At 37.2% G+C, this 18,784-nt stretch overlaps 5 protein-coding genes across 7 annotated transcripts in view; 4 read left to right on the top strand and 1 right to left on the bottom strand.

The window, feature by feature from the left end:
- Positions 1–55: 55 nt before the first annotated feature.
- On the top strand, positions 56–1,595 carry Sbds (SBDS ribosome maturation factor). The gene is made up of 2 exons (XM_011298944.1): positions 56–434; positions 588–1,595. The coding sequence occupies exons 1-2, from the start codon at positions 304–306 to the stop codon at positions 1,213–1,215; spliced, it is 759 nt and encodes a 252-aa protein (XP_011297246.1). The 5' UTR covers positions 56–303; the 3' UTR covers positions 1,216–1,595.
- On the bottom strand, positions 1,520–2,939 carry LOC105263003 (cob(I)yrinic acid a,c-diamide adenosyltransferase, mitochondrial-like). Its single transcript, XM_011298946.1, has 3 exons — positions 2,745–2,939; positions 2,173–2,542; positions 1,520–2,106 (listed from the first exon to the last, which is right to left on the bottom strand). Exons 1-3 carry the CDS (start codon positions 2,819–2,821, stop codon positions 1,879–1,881), a joined length of 675 nt encoding a protein of 224 aa, XP_011297248.1. The 5' UTR covers positions 2,822–2,939; the 3' UTR covers positions 1,520–1,878.
- Positions 2,940–3,025: 86 nt separating this feature from the next.
- LOC105263001 (Multiple inositol polyphosphate phosphatase 2) lies at positions 3,026–5,162 on the top strand. Its single transcript, XM_011298943.1, has 8 exons — positions 3,026–3,352; positions 3,421–3,728; positions 3,804–3,929; positions 4,003–4,147; positions 4,208–4,308; positions 4,374–4,483; positions 4,562–4,750; positions 4,836–5,162. Exons 1-8 carry the CDS (start codon positions 3,184–3,186, stop codon positions 5,005–5,007), a joined length of 1,320 nt encoding a protein of 439 aa, XP_011297245.1. The 5' UTR covers positions 3,026–3,183; the 3' UTR covers positions 5,008–5,162.
- A 716-nt stretch (positions 5,163–5,878) lies between these two features.
- LOC105262999 (uncharacterized) lies at positions 5,879–8,599 on the top strand. Of its 3 annotated transcripts, none has more exons than XM_011298941.1 (4): positions 5,879–6,301; positions 6,920–7,014; positions 7,106–7,288; positions 8,097–8,599. In XM_011298941.1, the coding sequence occupies exons 2-4, from the start codon at positions 6,964–6,966 to the stop codon at positions 8,202–8,204; spliced, it is 342 nt and encodes a 113-aa protein (XP_011297243.1). In that variant the 5' UTR covers positions 5,879–6,301; positions 6,920–6,963; the 3' UTR covers positions 8,205–8,599. The 3 variants fall into 3 exon arrangements, with proteins under 3 accessions (XP_011297243.1, XP_011297244.1, XP_011297242.1); XM_011298942.1 differs by having other exon boundaries at positions 6,894–7,014; XM_011298940.1 differs by lacking the exon at positions 6,920–7,014.
- Positions 8,600–15,974: 7,375 nt separating this feature from the next.
- Positions 15,975–18,784, top strand: part of LOC105262998 (ras-related protein Rap-1) — a 12,835-nt gene continuing 10,025 nt past the window's right edge. Inside the window, exon 1 of the mRNA XM_011298939.1 lies at positions 15,975–16,302. The gene's annotated coding sequence lies outside the window, so the exon portion shown is untranslated. The remainder of the gene's footprint in view (positions 16,303–18,784) is intronic.

Here is an 18,784-nt window from a genome sequence, read left to right as displayed (position 1 = left end):
GAGGGACGGTGCGCGCGCACATTCGCCTAGTGACTTCTGGGAAGTTTCATCGAGCTTGGAGGGAAATTCAATTTCACCTCGTAATTCACTCAATTCCACCGGTGACACCACAAAATAATTACGAGTTCTCAATTAAAACATTAATCTCAAGAGTTTTTTGATAGTTTAGGGGGAAATGCGAAAATATTTAACTGTGAAAATTGTGGAATTGCTTTCTCTGGGGAATTTTTTTCGAGGGACACGTGAGGCTCTGTATTGGCGATTTACCCGTGTTTACTTTTTGTTTCGAAAATATTATTGAAGATGTCCAAGTTATTCACACCGATTAATCAGATCAGGCTGACAAATGTGGCTGTTGTCAGGATGAAAAAACAGGGGAAGAGGTTCGAGATCGCCTGCTACAGGAATAAAGTCGTGTCCTGGAGGAATAAATTGTGAGTCACCAGTGTTGCATGGATTCTCGCAACTCTAACCTCCAAATCACGTATTCAAAATTAATTATAGACACCACCCGTCGATTAATGACAGAATAAATGGTTTTTCTGAATTCCTAAATACCCTGTAGCTACTGAATTTTCTATCTCCAGAGAAAAAGACATCGACGAGGTTCTCCAGACCCACACCGTCTTCACGAATGTCTCAAAAGGTCAAATGTCTAAAAAAGAGGATTTGCTGAAGGCCTTCGGGACAGACAACCAGACAGAGATATGCAAGGAGATTCTCTCGAAGGGAGAGCTCCAGGTATCGGACAAGGAGAGACACTCCGCCCTGGACTCGATGTTCAAGGACATAGCGACAACAGTAGCTGATAAATGTGTGAATCCAGATTCAAAGAGGCCTTACCCCGTGTCAATGATAGAAAAAGCGATGAAGGACGTGCACTTTTCAGTGAAACCCCACAGGAATGCCAAGCAACAGGCCCTGGAGGTCATTCCTCAGCTGAAGTCCGTGATGCCCCTGGAGAGGGCCCAGATGAGGCTCAGGGTTGTTATCAGTGGGAAAGAGGCCAGAAAGCTCAGGGATAAAATCGTCAAGATGACCACTAGCGTCGAGAGTGAAAATTGGGCCGAGGGAACACTCGATCTCACGTGCCTCATCGATCCTGGAAATTACAGGAAAATCGATGAGCTCATCAGGAGTGAAACGAGAGGGACTGGTATCCTGGAGCTCGTTAATCTCAAGGAAGTTACTGAGGGAGAGGAATTGCTGGAGTAATCCTCCGATTTTTTCCTTCAAATTCAATTCCTGAGGGAAAAACGTTCAGCTTCAATAAATCACATTTAAGGTTTTTTTTTTATTATGGATTTATCTCGAAAACTAGCGAGTCGAGAAAAAAATATCGAGAGATCTTTTTTAAAGAGAATTTAATTAGCTATGAAAAAGTCCTTCAAGGTTTTGATCTCAAATCGGTAGTTTTCCAGAGACAATAGAAGTTCCGCGGATGGATTATTAAATGGTTTAACTCAATGGCGACTCCCCTGAAAAACTGGATTTTTCTGGAAGTTATAAAATAAATGTGTTGTTATTTGTAAAGATTTAATTACCCATAATTTAATAAGTTTCCATAAAAATCATAATATATACAGTAGAAGTGATATCGTAAAGTGAGTAATTATTCAATGTATGTTTCCATAAGTTTTCTAAAGTATTTCTATACAACATTGATTTCAACAAGTGATCTGTCACATTATTGCCGTCCATTACTAATTGTTCATACGAAATTTGGAAATGACTACCGAAAATCGATGGAAATTACATTTTCCACGAGAAAACATCTGTGTTTGTGACTACGAAATCTTCATTTGCACAGACTTCACAATTTGATCTCAATATTATGAAAGACGGTTCCTCTATTATTAAAACTATTCAGTTAATAATTTATTTATCCTCTGGAATTTCTGCCCTTGGGATGTATATATTCTCCGTCCGTTGATCGCACTTGGCAGCTATTCTAGACACAGTCAAGAGAAAGTCTGATAATCTATTCAAATAATTTTTCGCTTCCCCGTCGAGTGTTCCATCGTGCACAAGTTTTTCTACAGTGCGTTCAGCTCGTCGACAAATTGCTCTCGCCACGTGTAAAGATGCACTGGCTTTTCCCCCTCCCTAAAATAAAAAAGATAAATTAATTTCTGGGTGACAGGGGCGAAGAGAGATTAAAAAATCACTCACTGGAATGATATAATCCTCAGGAGGTGGCAGATGATTCGCATACTCTGTGATCCACTCCTCCAGATCCCGAGTGTGTCTGTCCTCGAAGAGGTTGCTCCTCTGGTCCCTGGACCTCGATATGGCGTGATTCAAATCGAAAAGAATCATTTGTACTCTTTTTAATTTATCAACGTAAGGATGTTCGACACTGCTGTCGCAGGCGAACTCTCGGGCAAGTCCTATGTAGCAGGACAATTCGTCTGTGGCCCCCAGGGCATTCAAAATCAATTCGTCACTTGGTTTTGCCTCCGTGGAGGCCACCCCCGAGGATCCCGACGTGTCCTGATATTTCGGGAGGCACGAGAGGGCTATATTTGATGCTTTACTGCTGCTAGAAAAAATTAATGTCATGCCTCAACCTTCATTTATAAATATTCGTGAATGATCATTAGTTTAAAACAATTTTGGAGGATTTTTCCATTGTTAAAAACCGTTTTCCAGCAATTAATGTGATAATTTGGAGTGGAAAACGAGGAAAACATTGGAAAAAAAATCTTTTTTTGCTATTTTGAGGTTATGAATGGTGCCTGTACCTGTGCCTGATCACTGGATGAAGTCCTGATTTGTAGACGTACGTGGAGGACCTCCAGACGTGTCTGGCGAGTTCCATAGTCCTCGAATAACTAGATAAAACTCAAATAGAAAATTTATTCCACTTATCTCCAGTTTATTGACGACTCCCTGGAGGATGCAGCATGCCGGTACATTTGCGTCTTGCTAACACTGCCGTATCCGTTGAGATCACTCCAAAATTCCATTCTTACCAACACTCACTTGCTTTTTTTTTTCACTCCACGAAACAGCTGGCTGTCAAGCCCTCGGTATTATAGACACGTGTTTGAAATTATCAGGTAGAATGTCTTGATTCATAGAACGCATTGCGTCCTCATAAATTCTCTTGGTGGCATGTCGCCAAGGTCTAGTCATTCTATTCCTCCCAAGAACCGATACCAGTTGTAATAATTCTCAATAATGTTTCGGAGCTGCTTATCTATTTTTTTAATCATATCTGGGGTTTTGTCGGCTGATTCAACAAAATTCAGATGTGATAGACTCAGTGATGATTACAAGTGCAGATTATCTTCCATAACTCCTTACAGATATATCGCTAATTATAACGACGAGGAAATTAAATTCAAAGGTGAGAAATAAAAACTTGTCTTTAATAATCCTTAATTGATTATTATTGGTGTTTTTTTAATCCTGAAGATTGTGAGCCGAAGAAAATTTGGATGATGATAAGACATGGAACGAGAAAGCCAGGGAAAAAAGTACTGAGTACTTTGGGGGAATTAGAGAAGATTAGGGAGGCTGTGATAAATAAATGTGATTCTGGCCCTTGTGACCTTACGGTGGATTTATTGAAGAGGGTGAGGGATTGGGAGCATAAACTCAAGCCTGAGGATGAGATGATTCTTGCTGGAGAAGGAGAGGACGAGTTGATAGGGCTTGCGGAGAGATTTCAAGCGAGGTTCCCCACGTTGATGCCAGAGAAGTTCGATAATAAAACGTACAAAGTCCGTTGCCAATCGTAAAAAATAACTTCCACTGAATTTTCTGTGAGTTGTGATTTTTTTTTTATCGCTTTGCAGTTCAAATTTACGCAGAAGCAGAGGACGGAGGAGAGTGCGAGGTACTTTGCCATTGGATTATTTGGAAAAAAGGGGAGCAAACACGTCTGGTATCCACCATCAGAGGAGAGTGATCCAATATTACGTGTAATTCAAAGATTTTGCGACATTCTAATATTTTTTAACGAATATCCACGAAGTGAATGAGAATATTTTTCAGTTCTACAAAGCCTGTGGTAAGTGGCAACAACAGGTGAAACGAAATCCTGAGGCTTATGAGGAGCAGGCTAAATTCAAAAAGTCAGATGTTGCCAAGAAAATGGTGGAGGACGTGTCCAATCGTGTGGGAAAAAATATCTCCTTCGGTAATTATTCGAGGAATTATCTCCGTAATTGTGTCTTCAACCAATCATTTGTTATTACAGATGATGTAAAACTGATGGCGGAAATCTGTGCCTTCGAGACTGCCTGGAATCACAATAACAACTCTCCCTGGTGTGATCTACTGACGCCAGAAGAATTCCAAGTGAATTTCAAAAATTTTCCATCGAGAATTGCCCTTGAGAATTATTTCACCTCAATCTGTTTCAGATAGTGGAATTCGCGAAGGATTTAAAATACTTCTGGATCGATGGATATGGATTTCCTCTCACAGCTCAGCACGCCTGCACTGCTCTCAAGGATATGTTCGAATTTTTCGAGTAATTGAAGCCAATCCAAATAAATTCCTCGAAGATCGAATGGAAAATGAAAATAATTGTCAAATTTTTATGTGACAGTCTCGATAGCGATGCGACAACAACTGCTTACTTCAGCCACTCAGGAACACTCTTGAAGATCCTCTCATTGCTCGAGGTATCAAAGGATAACGAACCGATGAGACACCATCAATTCCCCTCTGACGACAGATTGTGGAGGACTTCCTTCATCGACTCTTTCGCTACAAACGTAGCATTTATTTCCTTCGAGTAAACATAATGAGAATGAATTTTTACTCTTCCCACTGAATTTTATCGAATATTTCATCTTGATTTTCAATTGCAATTATTTCAGCTGTAAAAATACTGGAAGAAATATTCTCGTGATGCATCAAGAACGCGTAATCAATCTCCCTGGATGCCCAGAGGGTCTGCCCTGTCCGTTATCAACGATGAAAGATAAATATCCAGATAACGATGACGAATGCCCATTCCTGGAAATGTGCAGGACTGACACCAGGAAATGAAACAATAATCACTCAACTCATTTTGATGAATCTCAAGTAGATCTGATCCTTGAAATAATAAGATAATCCGTAGAACTCGCGAATTGATAATTAAGAGAGATAGATTGGAGTTGTAATTAAAACGAGATTGAAAATAAAGAGATATCATTGATGAATCTATGGTTTTATCGAATTATTTAATTCATGAATTCTCGAGATCTGAATAATTGATTGGCCCTCGAGTGAATCACCAATGGGGATTCGACCTCGATAATGTCAGGAATGTGGATAACAACCGCAAATCGACCTCAAGGATCCCCGTGTCTATATAATACCCCGGGCCATCTGTTGTTTCACAAATAGAAGCCGGAACACCTCCGGATGAAACCGGAAATGAAAGTTCTGGAAATGCGCAACTGAATGCGATAATAAATACCCAAACGGCATTAAGATCCCTTGAAAATTCCATTTTTCCTCGTCCCGTGTACATCCGAGGTACCAAATCTCCAGAATATATTATTGAAAGTCCCGATAACGGATCGAGAGCATGAGAAAGCCCATTTGGATGCTGCACTCTACGATAAAACAAATCTTCTCTGCATATCTTGTTTTTTTTTCCTCTCTCTCTCTCTCTCTCTCTCTCTCCATCAGAAATCAGATTCAGAGATCAGTCCGTCCATTTGCGTTGCGGATGGATGAAATACGTAAAGATATTTTCCGAGAAAATTTTCCATTCCATTTTCCATTTTTTTTTATAGAGCAGTTCACATTGGATTAGATGAGAAAAAAAAGTATGATCATTCACTCCAGCAGTCGCAAATCACCTGGAGGTCACCACGTGTTTTCCATTTGGTTTATTATTTCAAAACTCTACGATCTGGCAGACGATAAATTCACGGATGCAGCGTCTCTGGAGTTCACGAATGCGTTTGAGACTCAGTGCATACCAAAAAATCGTCAGAGATTGATCGGGTGGAATTGATTGCGTCCAGTGGAGCATCACTTGGTGGTGAAAAGGGATGAATTGTTAACAAAAAAAAGAGGAATAAATCGAAGTGGAGATTGTGGAACTGATGGAATCTGTCGTGGTGCGTGCCGGAAGTGAAGATCCATCAATTCAACGCGAGTGCGATTGATGGTTTGAGGGAGAAAAAAGGGAAAAGGGAAAATCGGAGGGTCCAAAGGACCAATCCACGTGGATTTTTTTCTTTTTTTTTTTGTCTTCGGCAATTGAGATCGAAGTGCTCGATGTTGAGCAATTATGCCAGTACCTGTTAATGCATCGAGAGATACATTGCAACCACTGACACCCTCGGTAAATAATTCCACGAAATATCTTGCGCGTTTTGTCGAGAAAAATTCATTAACTCCGAGTAATACGATTTCATGTCCGTGGTAACCACTGGATGATCGCAATTCCGAAATGTATGCTAATTTAGAAATTTATTCCACCTCATTTCCACCCCCCAAAATCGAGGATTTTGCGGTGGAGGCATTTCACGTACCGCACGATTTAATTAATCCGTTAGCCATCCCCCAGTGGATTTATACGTTGATTATCCATTATTATATGATAAATCAATTTGTTCTCGGTATATCAGAGTCCTCCGCCTCTCAAGGCATCCCACATTCGTGGACTGCATAATTTATCAATCAATTACGCGGGGGAATTATCAAACGAGTTCATCACGAGAATTTTTTATTCGCGAACTAGATCCTCCGAATTCTACCAATCGAGCATTTTAATTCAATTTAATATCTAATTATTCATTAACCATCTCATTAATCTTGATAATTCCTCCAATAATTTTTATCACTCCATGACAATTATTTCAATGACATTTCTTTTTTTTAAGAAAATTATCATTGAATCAATTGAAATTGTTAATTGCTGATTACATTTTTAGACTTTTAATTATTTTTTCGGGTTAAGAATAATCGAAATGCAAGAGCACTCGATGTACTCCAGATAAATTTATGTTGATTATAATTTGTGAGGCTCAGAGAGTTATCGGTGAGAATTTCTCGGTGAGTGTTGTGGGGTAAATCGATTATACGAGTGGAAATAAAAAATTGTGGACACGTGGGGAAAACCCTTGAAATATCTTGCGCATTGCAGGAGGAACGCCGACGGACAGGACGATATCTAGCCGGTGGTGCAGCCCTGGCTGTCACGTTGCTGGTGACCCACCACGTGCTGCTGAAAGGTGCCTCAGCAGCAGCTGGCATATGCATCCCAGCGATTTTCATGACGTGTTACCTCCTCTGGGTGATCTACACAGTCCGAAGAGACAGGGCGAAGGTCAGCATCACTATAAATTGCTGAAAACGCGCCTAAAAATTTCGATCCACTTCCAAATTTCAATTCTCCCCACAAAAAAAAATCTATACGTAAAAAATTCTCAGTATCTAGACAATTCCGGGAGATTATCTCCAGGAATTTAGTGATTACTTTAGGGAAATTGGTGATCGTTAATTATTCATTGAAGGTTGATTGGTGAAATTAATTTGGAGGAATTTTTTGTTGCTCCCCGGAATTTTTATTTGCCTGTCCTACATTCACGGAGGATTTAATCTCTCGGGTGGAGAGGGGGAGAGAAAATTTCACGATGCAGATAAAACTTGAGGGCTTTATGACGCAATTGACGTCTGTTTAACTCTGGTCATCCAATCAGGGGTGCACGACGGGTGTAAATCATCACCCTGGTGTATAACCAGATCCGGTTGATAACCCGTAACACCAGTTTCATGTTTCTCAGTGTGTTGAACTTTCTGTGGCTCGTGTTACCGAGGAAATTATTCCCCCGATTTTTAGGTGAACCGTCTTGGAGATTGATGAGCTTTTTAGGAGGATAATTGCACGTTCGAGAAATTCATAAACTCCACGTGAATGTATCACACCAGAAATTCATCAATTTCGATATCGAAATTCTCTCCAGAGGACAAATTTTATCGAGGGTTTTATAAATTATTTCTATTACAAATATCTATTGGAGAATTTAATTATTCCTTTAGTTTCCATTCAATCAATTAATTTTCCTCACCCGAAAGTTTATGCTTTCATTCATTCGATATTGATGATGGAAAATGATTGTTTATTTGGGTCTCAGGCTCGTCGTTTGGCTGCTGCGATGCAATTGACGGAAGTAATTAGCACCTCATCCTCTCGTCCGCAATCCAGTGCTCAGGGGTCTGAGGACCGGGGAACATTGACGTGAAGAAACTGAAGATATCAAGACGATAAAATCCGGTCCACCGTTTAAAATACAAGTTGAATTGAGGAAAAGTGTCGAGTCTGTCCCCTAACCCTCGTCATCTCCGAAGAATAGAGCAATCTAGGTGAGAAAGACTGCCACTTGCCCTTGATCCCAGGATTAAAGCTCGGGAACTGGAGGAACTCGTGGGCTGCGTTCATCTCTCAAAGTACGAGAGCCTGAAGACGGATTATAAATGTGGGATGCACCTTCAAAGGATTTCGGTCGTCATCCCCAAACGTTTCCTCATTGAAAAATATATAGAACATCATTTCTTCCTCCATTTATTTTTCCTTTTCATCATCATTTGAAATTCAATCATTACAATGAAGAACAAATGGGAAATTGCTGTTATATCGCATATCATGTAGTCGTCTTTGCTGATAAATTATCAATATATTGAAACTTGAATAAACAAGTGGATAAATAATTGAATTGAATTCTTGATTCAATTTTTTGTATGAAAAATTGAAATCGGTGATATCCAGTCCTTCAATTTATTTTCCCTGAATTTCTGGGAGAATATTTTATAAGTAATAACTGTCACATAGTGGTTCTGGGTGGTATATTATTCTGGTTCACGACGGGATGACTGAGAATACCTCTGGAGCTAAACCGAGTACTCCTCAAAGTTTGCTAGGTACCGACTTTATTGCACTCTCCTGGTATCTCTCGGTGATCACATGCCACAATAACGACACCACCGCATTGTCGTCCTTAAATATCAGAGGTAAAATATTCCGTTTATCTCTTTGCCCGGGCACTTCCAACGTGTGGGATAATAAATATTTATGAAGGAGTTTCACATTTACCTCTGAATTTCACAGTAAATAAACTATTTGAACGTTTTCCAATTATTTATCATCGAATTGAAACCGCGGAAATTATTTACCGAGAACTAATCCCTTTTTTTATCATTAAAAAATCGTCAGACATTCTCTGGCTTAATTAATTATGTCAATTGTTAATGATTAGTGTTGGATGATGAGTAAGAAATGATAATTACTATTGAAAATAATCGGAACTTCAGGAGGAGACGAAATAAAGTCGCGAGGAATTGTCGTGATATGACTATTTCAATTGTCAAGAGGGAATAAATCTATTTCGCAACAAGTATCAGAATGTCGGGTGAATCCATGGCAAATAACGAAACAGGTATTTCCCCTCGAATGTATACATTCAACTCCTCTACAGGCAGTTAATTGGCTGGTGTTGCCCTTGGGGTTCGCCCAGGGGATGAGAATATTTCGTCTGAGAATCGAGAACAAAGAAGACATTCTCCTGGAAAACCTACTGCTTCGTACACTGAGGAATAATACCACTTTCTACCTCGAGCTTTGATACCAACTGTTAATTCGTATATTCCATGTTTCTCTCATTCCTCACCCCTATTTTTCATCCCCTATTGTTGCTTTAGAGCCGGTGAAAATGAAAATAACGCTCTATTCTTCGGATATCGTCATGAGTCAGCACAACTCACCCTTTGCTGTCCCATTTTTTTTTTTTCACCCGAATATCTCTATTGTTTATTTCCAATTAAACATCACAAATACCAGTCGTTATATCGCTCAGAGTATTTAATAATGTTTGAATAATTGTCAAGGGCGGATTTTTTTTTAACCGTTGAGTGCAGACTGGTCGGTAAAAAAAAATTGTAATCGAAATTTTTTTTCAACATTTTTAAAAAATTTCTGGAAAACTTTTCAGAATAAATTTCTCAAACATACAGTTGTTTTGCTTCCCGATTGTTTTTTGGTTGCAAAAAAAAAATTCTGAAAAGTTTTCCAGAAATTTTTTGAAAAATTGGAGAAAAAATTCTGATTACAATTTTTTTTTACCCGAGTGGTTAATGGATTTTTTTTGCAAAAATGCAAACAATTATCGATTCAGGAATTTTTTTGTTGTGGGTACAAGAAATAGTTGGAATATTTTCCATCAACTTTTGCAATCATTTTCTCGAGTACTCGTGTAATAAACTTTTCCTCAATCTCATTACGTTGAACAATTAAAAACCCTTGAACTTCCAATACGATTAATTGAATTCCAGCCTTTTCCTCGACTCTCAGAAACAACTCTTTCGCGTAATTAGATGACGAGTTGTAGGTCATAAAAGTTTTCCATGAGCTGGCAGTACCCTACAATGACGTGAAATGGATTATCGAGGCGGGAAAAACTGGCATGGGAATTGCATATTTGTCAGGCAATGTACCATCATCTCCATCCTGGAAAATCCCCATCACTTCTCAGATAAAAATTGATAACAAACACTGGAGATAATACTGAAGTGAAAAATAATATTTTTCCATAAATAAAACAATAAAAAATCAAATATCACTTTTCCAAAACTAAATGCTCTACATAAATCCCATTTCCATCGTTTTATCAATATTTTTTAATTCCGACGGTTTCCGATTGATGATAAAAAATTTAAAACAAAATTACAGTGCGGGAAAATTATTTATATTGTTTTTATCCCGGCGATTAATGAAAAAAAGGTGAAAAGAGAAATTTCCCTGGGTAAAAAAAAATTGTAATCGGAACATTTTTTTCGAATTTTCAAAAAAATTGTGGAAAACTTTTCAGAAAATTATTTTTTGAGAAATGTTTTGAAAATTTTTTCAAAAATTTGTTTCGGAAAATTTTTCTAGAAATTTCTGGAAATTCTTGCGAATATAATTTTTTCTAAATGATAAAAAAAAATTTCCTATTTCAATTTTTGAAAAATTTTCCACAAATTTTCTGAAAATTTGGAAAAAATATTCCGATTACAATTTTTTTTTTACCCGAGCCTCCAATTTTTCCGAATAATCCGGTGATTTTTCTGCTCCCCAATGTAATCAATTCAGTGACGCAGTTGAATTGTTATTGTTGTATTGATCGATCTGGTATGTTTATTCGGACAAGGAGGTGAACAATGACCCGATGCCTGATGAATTCAGTTAATCACGGGATATCATTGAATTTCAGGTGCCCCGTCCCATAGAATTCATACAGAATTAAGACTGGCTTTGATCCCTAATTATTTCATTCGTTAAAACTTGGTCCTGCATGAATGTAATTAAATCCCCTAATTGTCCATTCTATCTGTAACACCGGCAATTAGTTGAAATACCGATGGTTTATCCGCGGTACATGACATTTGATGTAGAGTAGTTTCAGGGAAAGGACTCCAGATCGAATCAGACGTACCCCAGGAGACCCTCGACATTCTCGAATCCAGAACCTTCACACAAAATACCAGTTTCCCATTCCTCTCTTCACAAGTAACAAACGAGAACTGACACTCTCGAGTTTCGTCATGCATACTAATTTCGAACAAATGAAACCACTGGGCGTGAGCTGCAGGTAAAAATGAGAATTCCCTCCCAAAAATCCATTTAAAATCCCCGATAAATCCTAAAATATCAATTTTTATCAAGAATAAACGGAATTGAAGAGAGAAATCAAAAGGATAGACTAATAACCCGGGTAAAAAAAATTCTAATCGGAATATTTTTTCCAAATTTTCAAAAAATTTCTGGAAAATTTTTCAGAATTTTTGTTTTATGAAACAAAAAAAATCGGAAAACAAAACAATTTTATTTTTGGGAAAGGTTTTGAAAAATTTTTCAAAAATTTAAATAGGAAAACTTTTTTTATCATTCAGATAGCGTTTTTTTTGAGAATATTGAAAAATTAAAAAAGGAAGAAAACAACAGTATAATAAAAAAAAATTATATTCGCAAAAATTTCTAGAAAATGATAAAAAAAAATTTCCGAAACAAATTTTCGAAAAATGTTCCAAAACATTTCCCAAAAATCCAAATATTTTGGTTCCCAATTTTTTGTTTACCCGGGAATATAAATAATCGGCGTGCTGCGGGCGATTCGCGCAAAAATAACAGAAAATCGAGATTCCTAGCAATTTTTTTCACGATTATAATATAGTAATAACAATATTACTACGAAAATTGATTATTTGATGGTGAACATCAGAACCGGGTAGTTTGATGAGTCCCTAAAAGGTAGCACTCACGTTCCATCAGGTGAGAACAAAAGTAAAAGGTAGAAAATTGATAGGATGAATTGAAAAGCCCATCGATCCCAGGAATAACTCGTTTTAAATACATCCAGCGACATGATATACCTCGGCCCATATCGCTTTACCCTCAGGCAGTGGTAAAATGTATCAACCAAAATGCATATCACTGATAGAGAAGCTTCTGCACTCTGGGATTCCCCTGGTTCCCTGGAACCCCTCGGTCCTCTCCGAGGCTAGGTCAATCCCGGCGAATGTGGCAGGTTATTCTCGTCGACACGATAATAATCCCCTGGTCTCCCGTGTCCTCCGCAGAAATGCAAAACCACACAGTTGGCATTTTACGACTGGCCGACACACCCCCGTGGTATACGTCGTCAGCAGCTGATGTTTGTCACCTCTTCTCCATGGTTTTTTTTTCCAATAATTTCTTCTCCGAAAAATTGCTTCCTCCAGTCATCCAGGACGACTCGATCAACCGTGGATTACACACTTTATCTTCAAACTACTAATTACATCACCAGTAATTGCAATCACGTACGCGGTGACGGGTGTAACCTGTATTTACGAGCGACACCGGCTATCCCACGGATTTCTCCAATTTCCTCGGGGTTAATGGAAAAAAATAGTAACCACTCGGCAATTAAAAAGTAGTTTATTCCTTCATAGTCATGAAACTCCAGACGATGGAAAAATACGAGGGAGTGTACTCAACACTCGGTGCTGGCAACACGACTCTTGTTAAAACACTCTAGAACATTTTCTTTCTCGGAAAAAATTTACCAATTTCGTACTTTCCGGTATGTACGTAATCATTTTTACAGCATTAAAAAAAAAACGAAACTTCAATTGAATAATAAACAATTGGGGAATTGCTATTATGTCGCATAGGGTATAGTTGTTTTTGTTAATAAATTAGCAATATGTTTTCGAAGGGTTATTTTCCGGATTATCTTCCCCTTTTGTGAATGAGCTTTCATTTTTATTTCATTCAATTGAATGATTTGATGACAATGTACTTTTATGACCCGAAATTCAAGTTAATGGTTTTCAAAATAATGAAATGTCATGGAAACTAAAAAAGTTATTATTGATTGGGATGATTTTTTTTTTCAGTTGTGAAAAAAATGAATTTCCGAAAAAATCCAAAATAAAAAATGGATGAATGAAATCGATTTTCGTTGATAGTGATAAATAGGGCCCAATGAGGCCTACGTTTGAAAAAAAAAGATTCAAAACTACATTTTCGAAATCCTTGGGTGGAAAAAATATGAAACTTGAATTTGATCGATTACAAAGCTTCCATTCAGGACCAAAAATGAAAAGATATTAAACTGAATCCAGAAAAGAAAAACTTTCTAGTTCTCAAAGTCGCATAATTTAAATAATTAATTCATAATTAACGAATTTCATTGTAGACTTGCAGGGATTAGAGACAATAAACAATACTTGATCGATTTGCATTGAAAAAATATTGCCTGAGGGTTAAATGAAAAGTCAGTGGGTCAAATCCGTGGGTGAGTAGTAAGTACCGTTGAGCGTCAGCCCCGCAACAGGTATCAGTTCCTCGACATTCTTTCATCTCTATTTTCACTGGCACTGGGAGGGTTGAAAAACCGAGCCCTTTAAATGCCTCTCGTATTTAATATTCAAGTGGTGAGGACAAAGGGGATGAAAGACATTCGTTATTGTGCCATTCAGACGTACGCCCCAGCTGCGTACAGATCCGTGAAGATGAGGGTCTTCTGGGGAGGGATTTGTCGTCATTAAAGACAATTGCAATGAGCTCATGATCCCTCCCCCTACCTCCCTCCCATCAACTTTTATTTTTTCTCAATGACTTCTTATTTATCTTTGTCTCAACCCCTTTGTCATTTCACTGCTCCCCATTTTATTTCATTTCTTTCATTTCATTCTAGTCTTCCAATTAATTTATTTAATTATTACAATGATTAAATCATTAAATAAATTGTTATTATTGTTATGGAATAATTGAAATTATTGGGGAATCGTTGAAATGAAAATTTTGAGGAGGAAATGGAAAATGGAAATTTTTTTCGCTTTGAGGGTCGGTTACTATTTTATTTCATTAATTTTTGCTATAAATTTTTGACTTCACCTCGAACAAAGAAATTCTCGTGGAACATTCTCAAGATAGCATTGTTCCGAAGAACTATAGACTCCACTATCTCGCTTTAAAGCCTTCACTCTCATTAAAACCAGAAATATGCTCCGGGAATTTTATATTTACCCGCCTCCTGAATTTATTTCTTTAATAATAGTCCATGGTACTCTGTTTCTTATCCGTACTACCTCTCCACTTCTGCTGAGGGAAGAGGTAAGCGAGAAAGAGGGATTTTACTTCCATGACTTAAAGCCGATGTATTTATTCGGGGGATTATGAAGACCCGGGGTTTTTTCGTCATTTGAGGATATTATACACATTTTTTTTCATTTTTTTTTTCTGCGATCGTTAATTTCCTCGACGCGGAATTTTTGTCGCCAACGACCCGCGGGTTCCATTTGCATACATTAATGTTGAAAAAAGGAAAAATTTAAACGACAACTCTGGTTTTGATCATTTTTTGTAGAAATTAGAAATTACGCGGTAAAGGGTAAATTGCGGACGTTTTAATGAGTTGGATGCGTTTTTTAAAAAATACTTTTGAAGAATTTTATGGGAATTTAATTTTTATTCAGAGACTTTGTGAAAATATTACTGAAGCCTCGAGGAATGTCCGGACCTTTTTCCCATTTTTTTTTTTTTTGCAATTCAGAGTTGTTCACGGTGCGTTGGACATCTCAGAATAATTTCCGGTCCAATTATCTGTAATTTAATTATTCGTCGGGTCTATTATTTTATAACGATCGCGATCATTATTTTTCTCTGAATCGGACCCCTGAGCGATTTGTCGCGGTTTATCAGACAGGTGTTACGATAAAATCCAAGAAAGTAAAAAAACCGTACGTCGCAAAATAAAAAATTACTGAATTACGACTGTCAATGAAATTTGTAAATAATCCACGGGGGAGTAAAAATCAGACGTGTCATTGAACGAGTAATTCACAGTATCGTAACTCGATAATTGTTATGTACATTGAAAAATTACTGCTAATTTTTATTCACTCTTAAAATGCGATGAACTCACGTCATTTTTTTATTAAAAAAAAACGAATCATGTCAATAATTTTTCAATTACTCGTGCGATCTCTAATTATCTCTCATTTTTGTTGTCATTTCCGACTATCAATTATTTCTAATTAGTAATTACTAGAAAGTAATTTGAAAATTACTTTTCCTTTAAAATAAAAAATTCTAGAATAATCTTATCCTTAAATTTTGATCCGACAAATATTTCAAGAATTTCAATTTTTATGAAAGAATTCGAGTGAAAATTCGATTTAAAAAATTCGATTTTAAAAATTCGAAATAATTTTTTCAATTCAATTTTCCAAATGTCGTCTGACGTTTAAATTTAGGTTCAAATAAATTTGACAGACGTAATATTTATTTCAGTGAAAGAAGATAAAATAGATAAAGCTCGAGGGTTGAGTAGTAGCAGTACCCGAGAGGTAAGACAGCCCTCGGTTAGAAAAGGAAAATGGAAAATACCAGAGATGGAAAATTGAGTGGGTGGGTGGGAGGTACGCCTGCGCAATTTCAGTAGTAGATGCCAGTAGTAGTGGGATACTATTATATCCCGGTGGTACTACATCGGACCGGACAGAGCTAGCTCGTCTGTCTCTTTGCATTGCGCGGGCTTTTTTCTTTAATTTACCTCCCCCCACCCTCGATTGTACACCCTTCAATTGCCCATTTAACCCCCAGTGTCGGTACGCGTTGGACTGGCGTGCATTAACCAACGATTCGTCGCCGGTGTAAACAATTCTCGGGGATTAATTCGATTTGTGGAGAGCGACATTACATTCCGGTGAAGATCTCCACATTTTTTTTCTCTCATTACCGATTTATTGCTCGCGTTGATGAGACACTTGTGACGGATTTCCGATCATCGAGATCAGAGACTGTTGCTTACAAAAAAGGTGAGTCTTTTCAGATTTGTTTAATTAATATTTTTACACTCTCTGGAATATATTTATATCTATTTTTTATTGTGTATTATTTTATTGTTGTCGGCGATTATTTTTGTGTCGGAAAATTTTTATTCAATTATTTTCTCGTTGAGTTCTTTATTCGGGGAATGTTTTATTTATTGGAGACACGAGTTTTTAAGTTTTATTGGAGTTTTTATTCAATTGTGGAAATGACTGAATTCAGATGACGAATTTTCTGTATATAATTCCCGTAAAGAAGTGGAACAAAATAAATCTGACAATAGTATGTATTCATGACTATTTATCAACTGACAAGTAACTTCCGGTGCATTTGTATCATCTTTTATTCATACGTAAACCTGAGAATCGGAAAAAAAAATTCAATGCGCGAAAAATAAAAAGATCGAGTTATTGAATTTTTTTACTCAGAATCTCCGGTTTAAAAAAATTAATTAACATTTTTAAGAGGAAAGTTGGGACGTTATGACTCGATCGGACATAAAATTACCCTCAAACTTTTCAATTGGATGGATCCACAGGGCATGTAATTTTGACCCTCACCGAGGGGTTATATTCACCCCCATGTCGGTACATGGCTCCTACCCCACAATGCGAAACTTTCCACCCCCTGTGTTATTACAGGAATTAGATGCATTCAATCTCAACTCCTGTTATTTGCAAACTTCTCGGTAACAATACAGCCACTAGCCACTTGTCGCTGGATTTTTGCGGTTGAGCTGCGCGAAAACTTCGCAATTGATAATATTTTCTGAAGAATAATAAAAACAATTCCCTCCCAAACTTCATTCGTTCAAAAATTCAATTAATCCCGGAAATTCCCGAAATTTTAAAGTAATTTTCAATTTTTTTATGACGAATGAAAAGAGTAAAAACCGAGAAAAATCAGTGCCTGGTAAATTGTCGTAAATCGATTGATTTACCTCGAGAACCATCGATTTGAGGTCGAACTCGTAGATAACTTTTTTGTAGGAAATGAAATTCCCGAGAAAAAAGTTCTTTTGACATGTCCTCGTAAACCCAATAGTTTCGGGTGAATCGGTGTTTAGTAAAGTGGAAGGATCGAATCGCGTTGCTTTGCCATTTGGTTACCGATATATCGACGCAAAATAGCTGCATCCACGTGCAAATACTGAAAACCTGTAAATCCCATGTGCTGCAATTACCCTGGCCGCAATTTTGTTCAATGCGATCATCAAAGAGAACATCCCCAGCTGTTGAGAGGGCACAATTTAGAGGCCAGATGCCTGGAGCACAACCCCAAGGTGAAGCTGAGGTTCCTTTTACCCCGAAGGTTCTGTACGTGCACCAAAACCATCATGGCTCGATGGTTTCATACGTATCGACGCACAAACTATCTCTTCCCTTCATCCACCCTACCTACTCGTGATAAGGTACGTGATATCCCGGGGAAGCGATCCCAGGGCACCTCTCCATTTTCGGTTTATTGTCCATTTGAATTAGAGGTATTCAACTCAGAAATAAAATTTCTCAATCCCAGAAAACCCCTCTCCAATCACAAAAAATCATTATTTCTGACAATTTCATTGAGGCAATCCAGAATTTTAAGGATCTTCTCCACGTACAGTCAAAACAAAAGTTTATCACCCTTTCTATGATTCGTTATATTTATCGCAATTAATTTTTGATTAATATTTCAATGCGTTGATTAGTTGAAATAATAGCTGTTGCAAATTATTATTTTGTAGTTGGTTTTATGGATAAATATTATATTGTTTAAACGAATTAATGAAATAAATTTTAGTCAATCGCCAATTCAAAATTTTAAGCAATTCTTATACCTTTACCCATCAATCCTAATGAGTTTTTAATTAATTGAATTGTTAAATAAACTGCGAATTTATTGTCGTCGGAAAATTTTGGAAAGTGATGGACTCGAAATTTCTTGAGGTCCTGGGATTTAATACATATTTTTATATTAAAATCCCGGGATATCGCCCTCTAAAAAAAGTGGGTCACAAAAAGGGCGAGGGAAAAGGAGAAATTACTGAACAGTAGTTCGAAGGCGGTGAGTTGCTGGGCTAAGAGGGGATGAGGGGTTTTTTTTTCCGGGGTTTTACGCCGTGAGTGGGTGGTATTGGTGTAATCGACGAGTGTCGTTATCACCTCCCCAGGGACATTCACGGATCCTGAGCCCCTCTCAGCTGTTGGAGAAAGTGCCGCCATAAAATAATAAATGGCTGAAAAATACAATGGAAATCCCGAAAAAATCTGCGTTCGAGAAAAAAAGTTTAGATTCAATTACCCGATATTTGATTTATAACAATATAATTATCCAAACTAATTATTATTATTTATAATATTATTATTTGTTTCGTTTCAATCCAATTCAATTTTCATTATTATTATTATTATTATTATTATTATTATTATTATTATTATTATTATTATTATTATTATTATTATTATTATTATTATTATTATTATTATT

This window comes from Fopius arisanus, unplaced genomic scaffold (assembly GCF_000806365.1).
Source record: "Fopius arisanus strain USDA-PBARC FA_bdor unplaced genomic scaffold, ASM80636v1 scaffold00012, whole genome shotgun sequence".
Classification (NCBI taxonomy): domain Eukaryota; kingdom Metazoa; phylum Arthropoda; class Insecta; order Hymenoptera; family Braconidae; genus Fopius; species Fopius arisanus.
The sequence above is the reverse complement of the archived record's forward strand: the minus strand, read 5'-3'. Positions and strand labels throughout refer to the sequence as shown.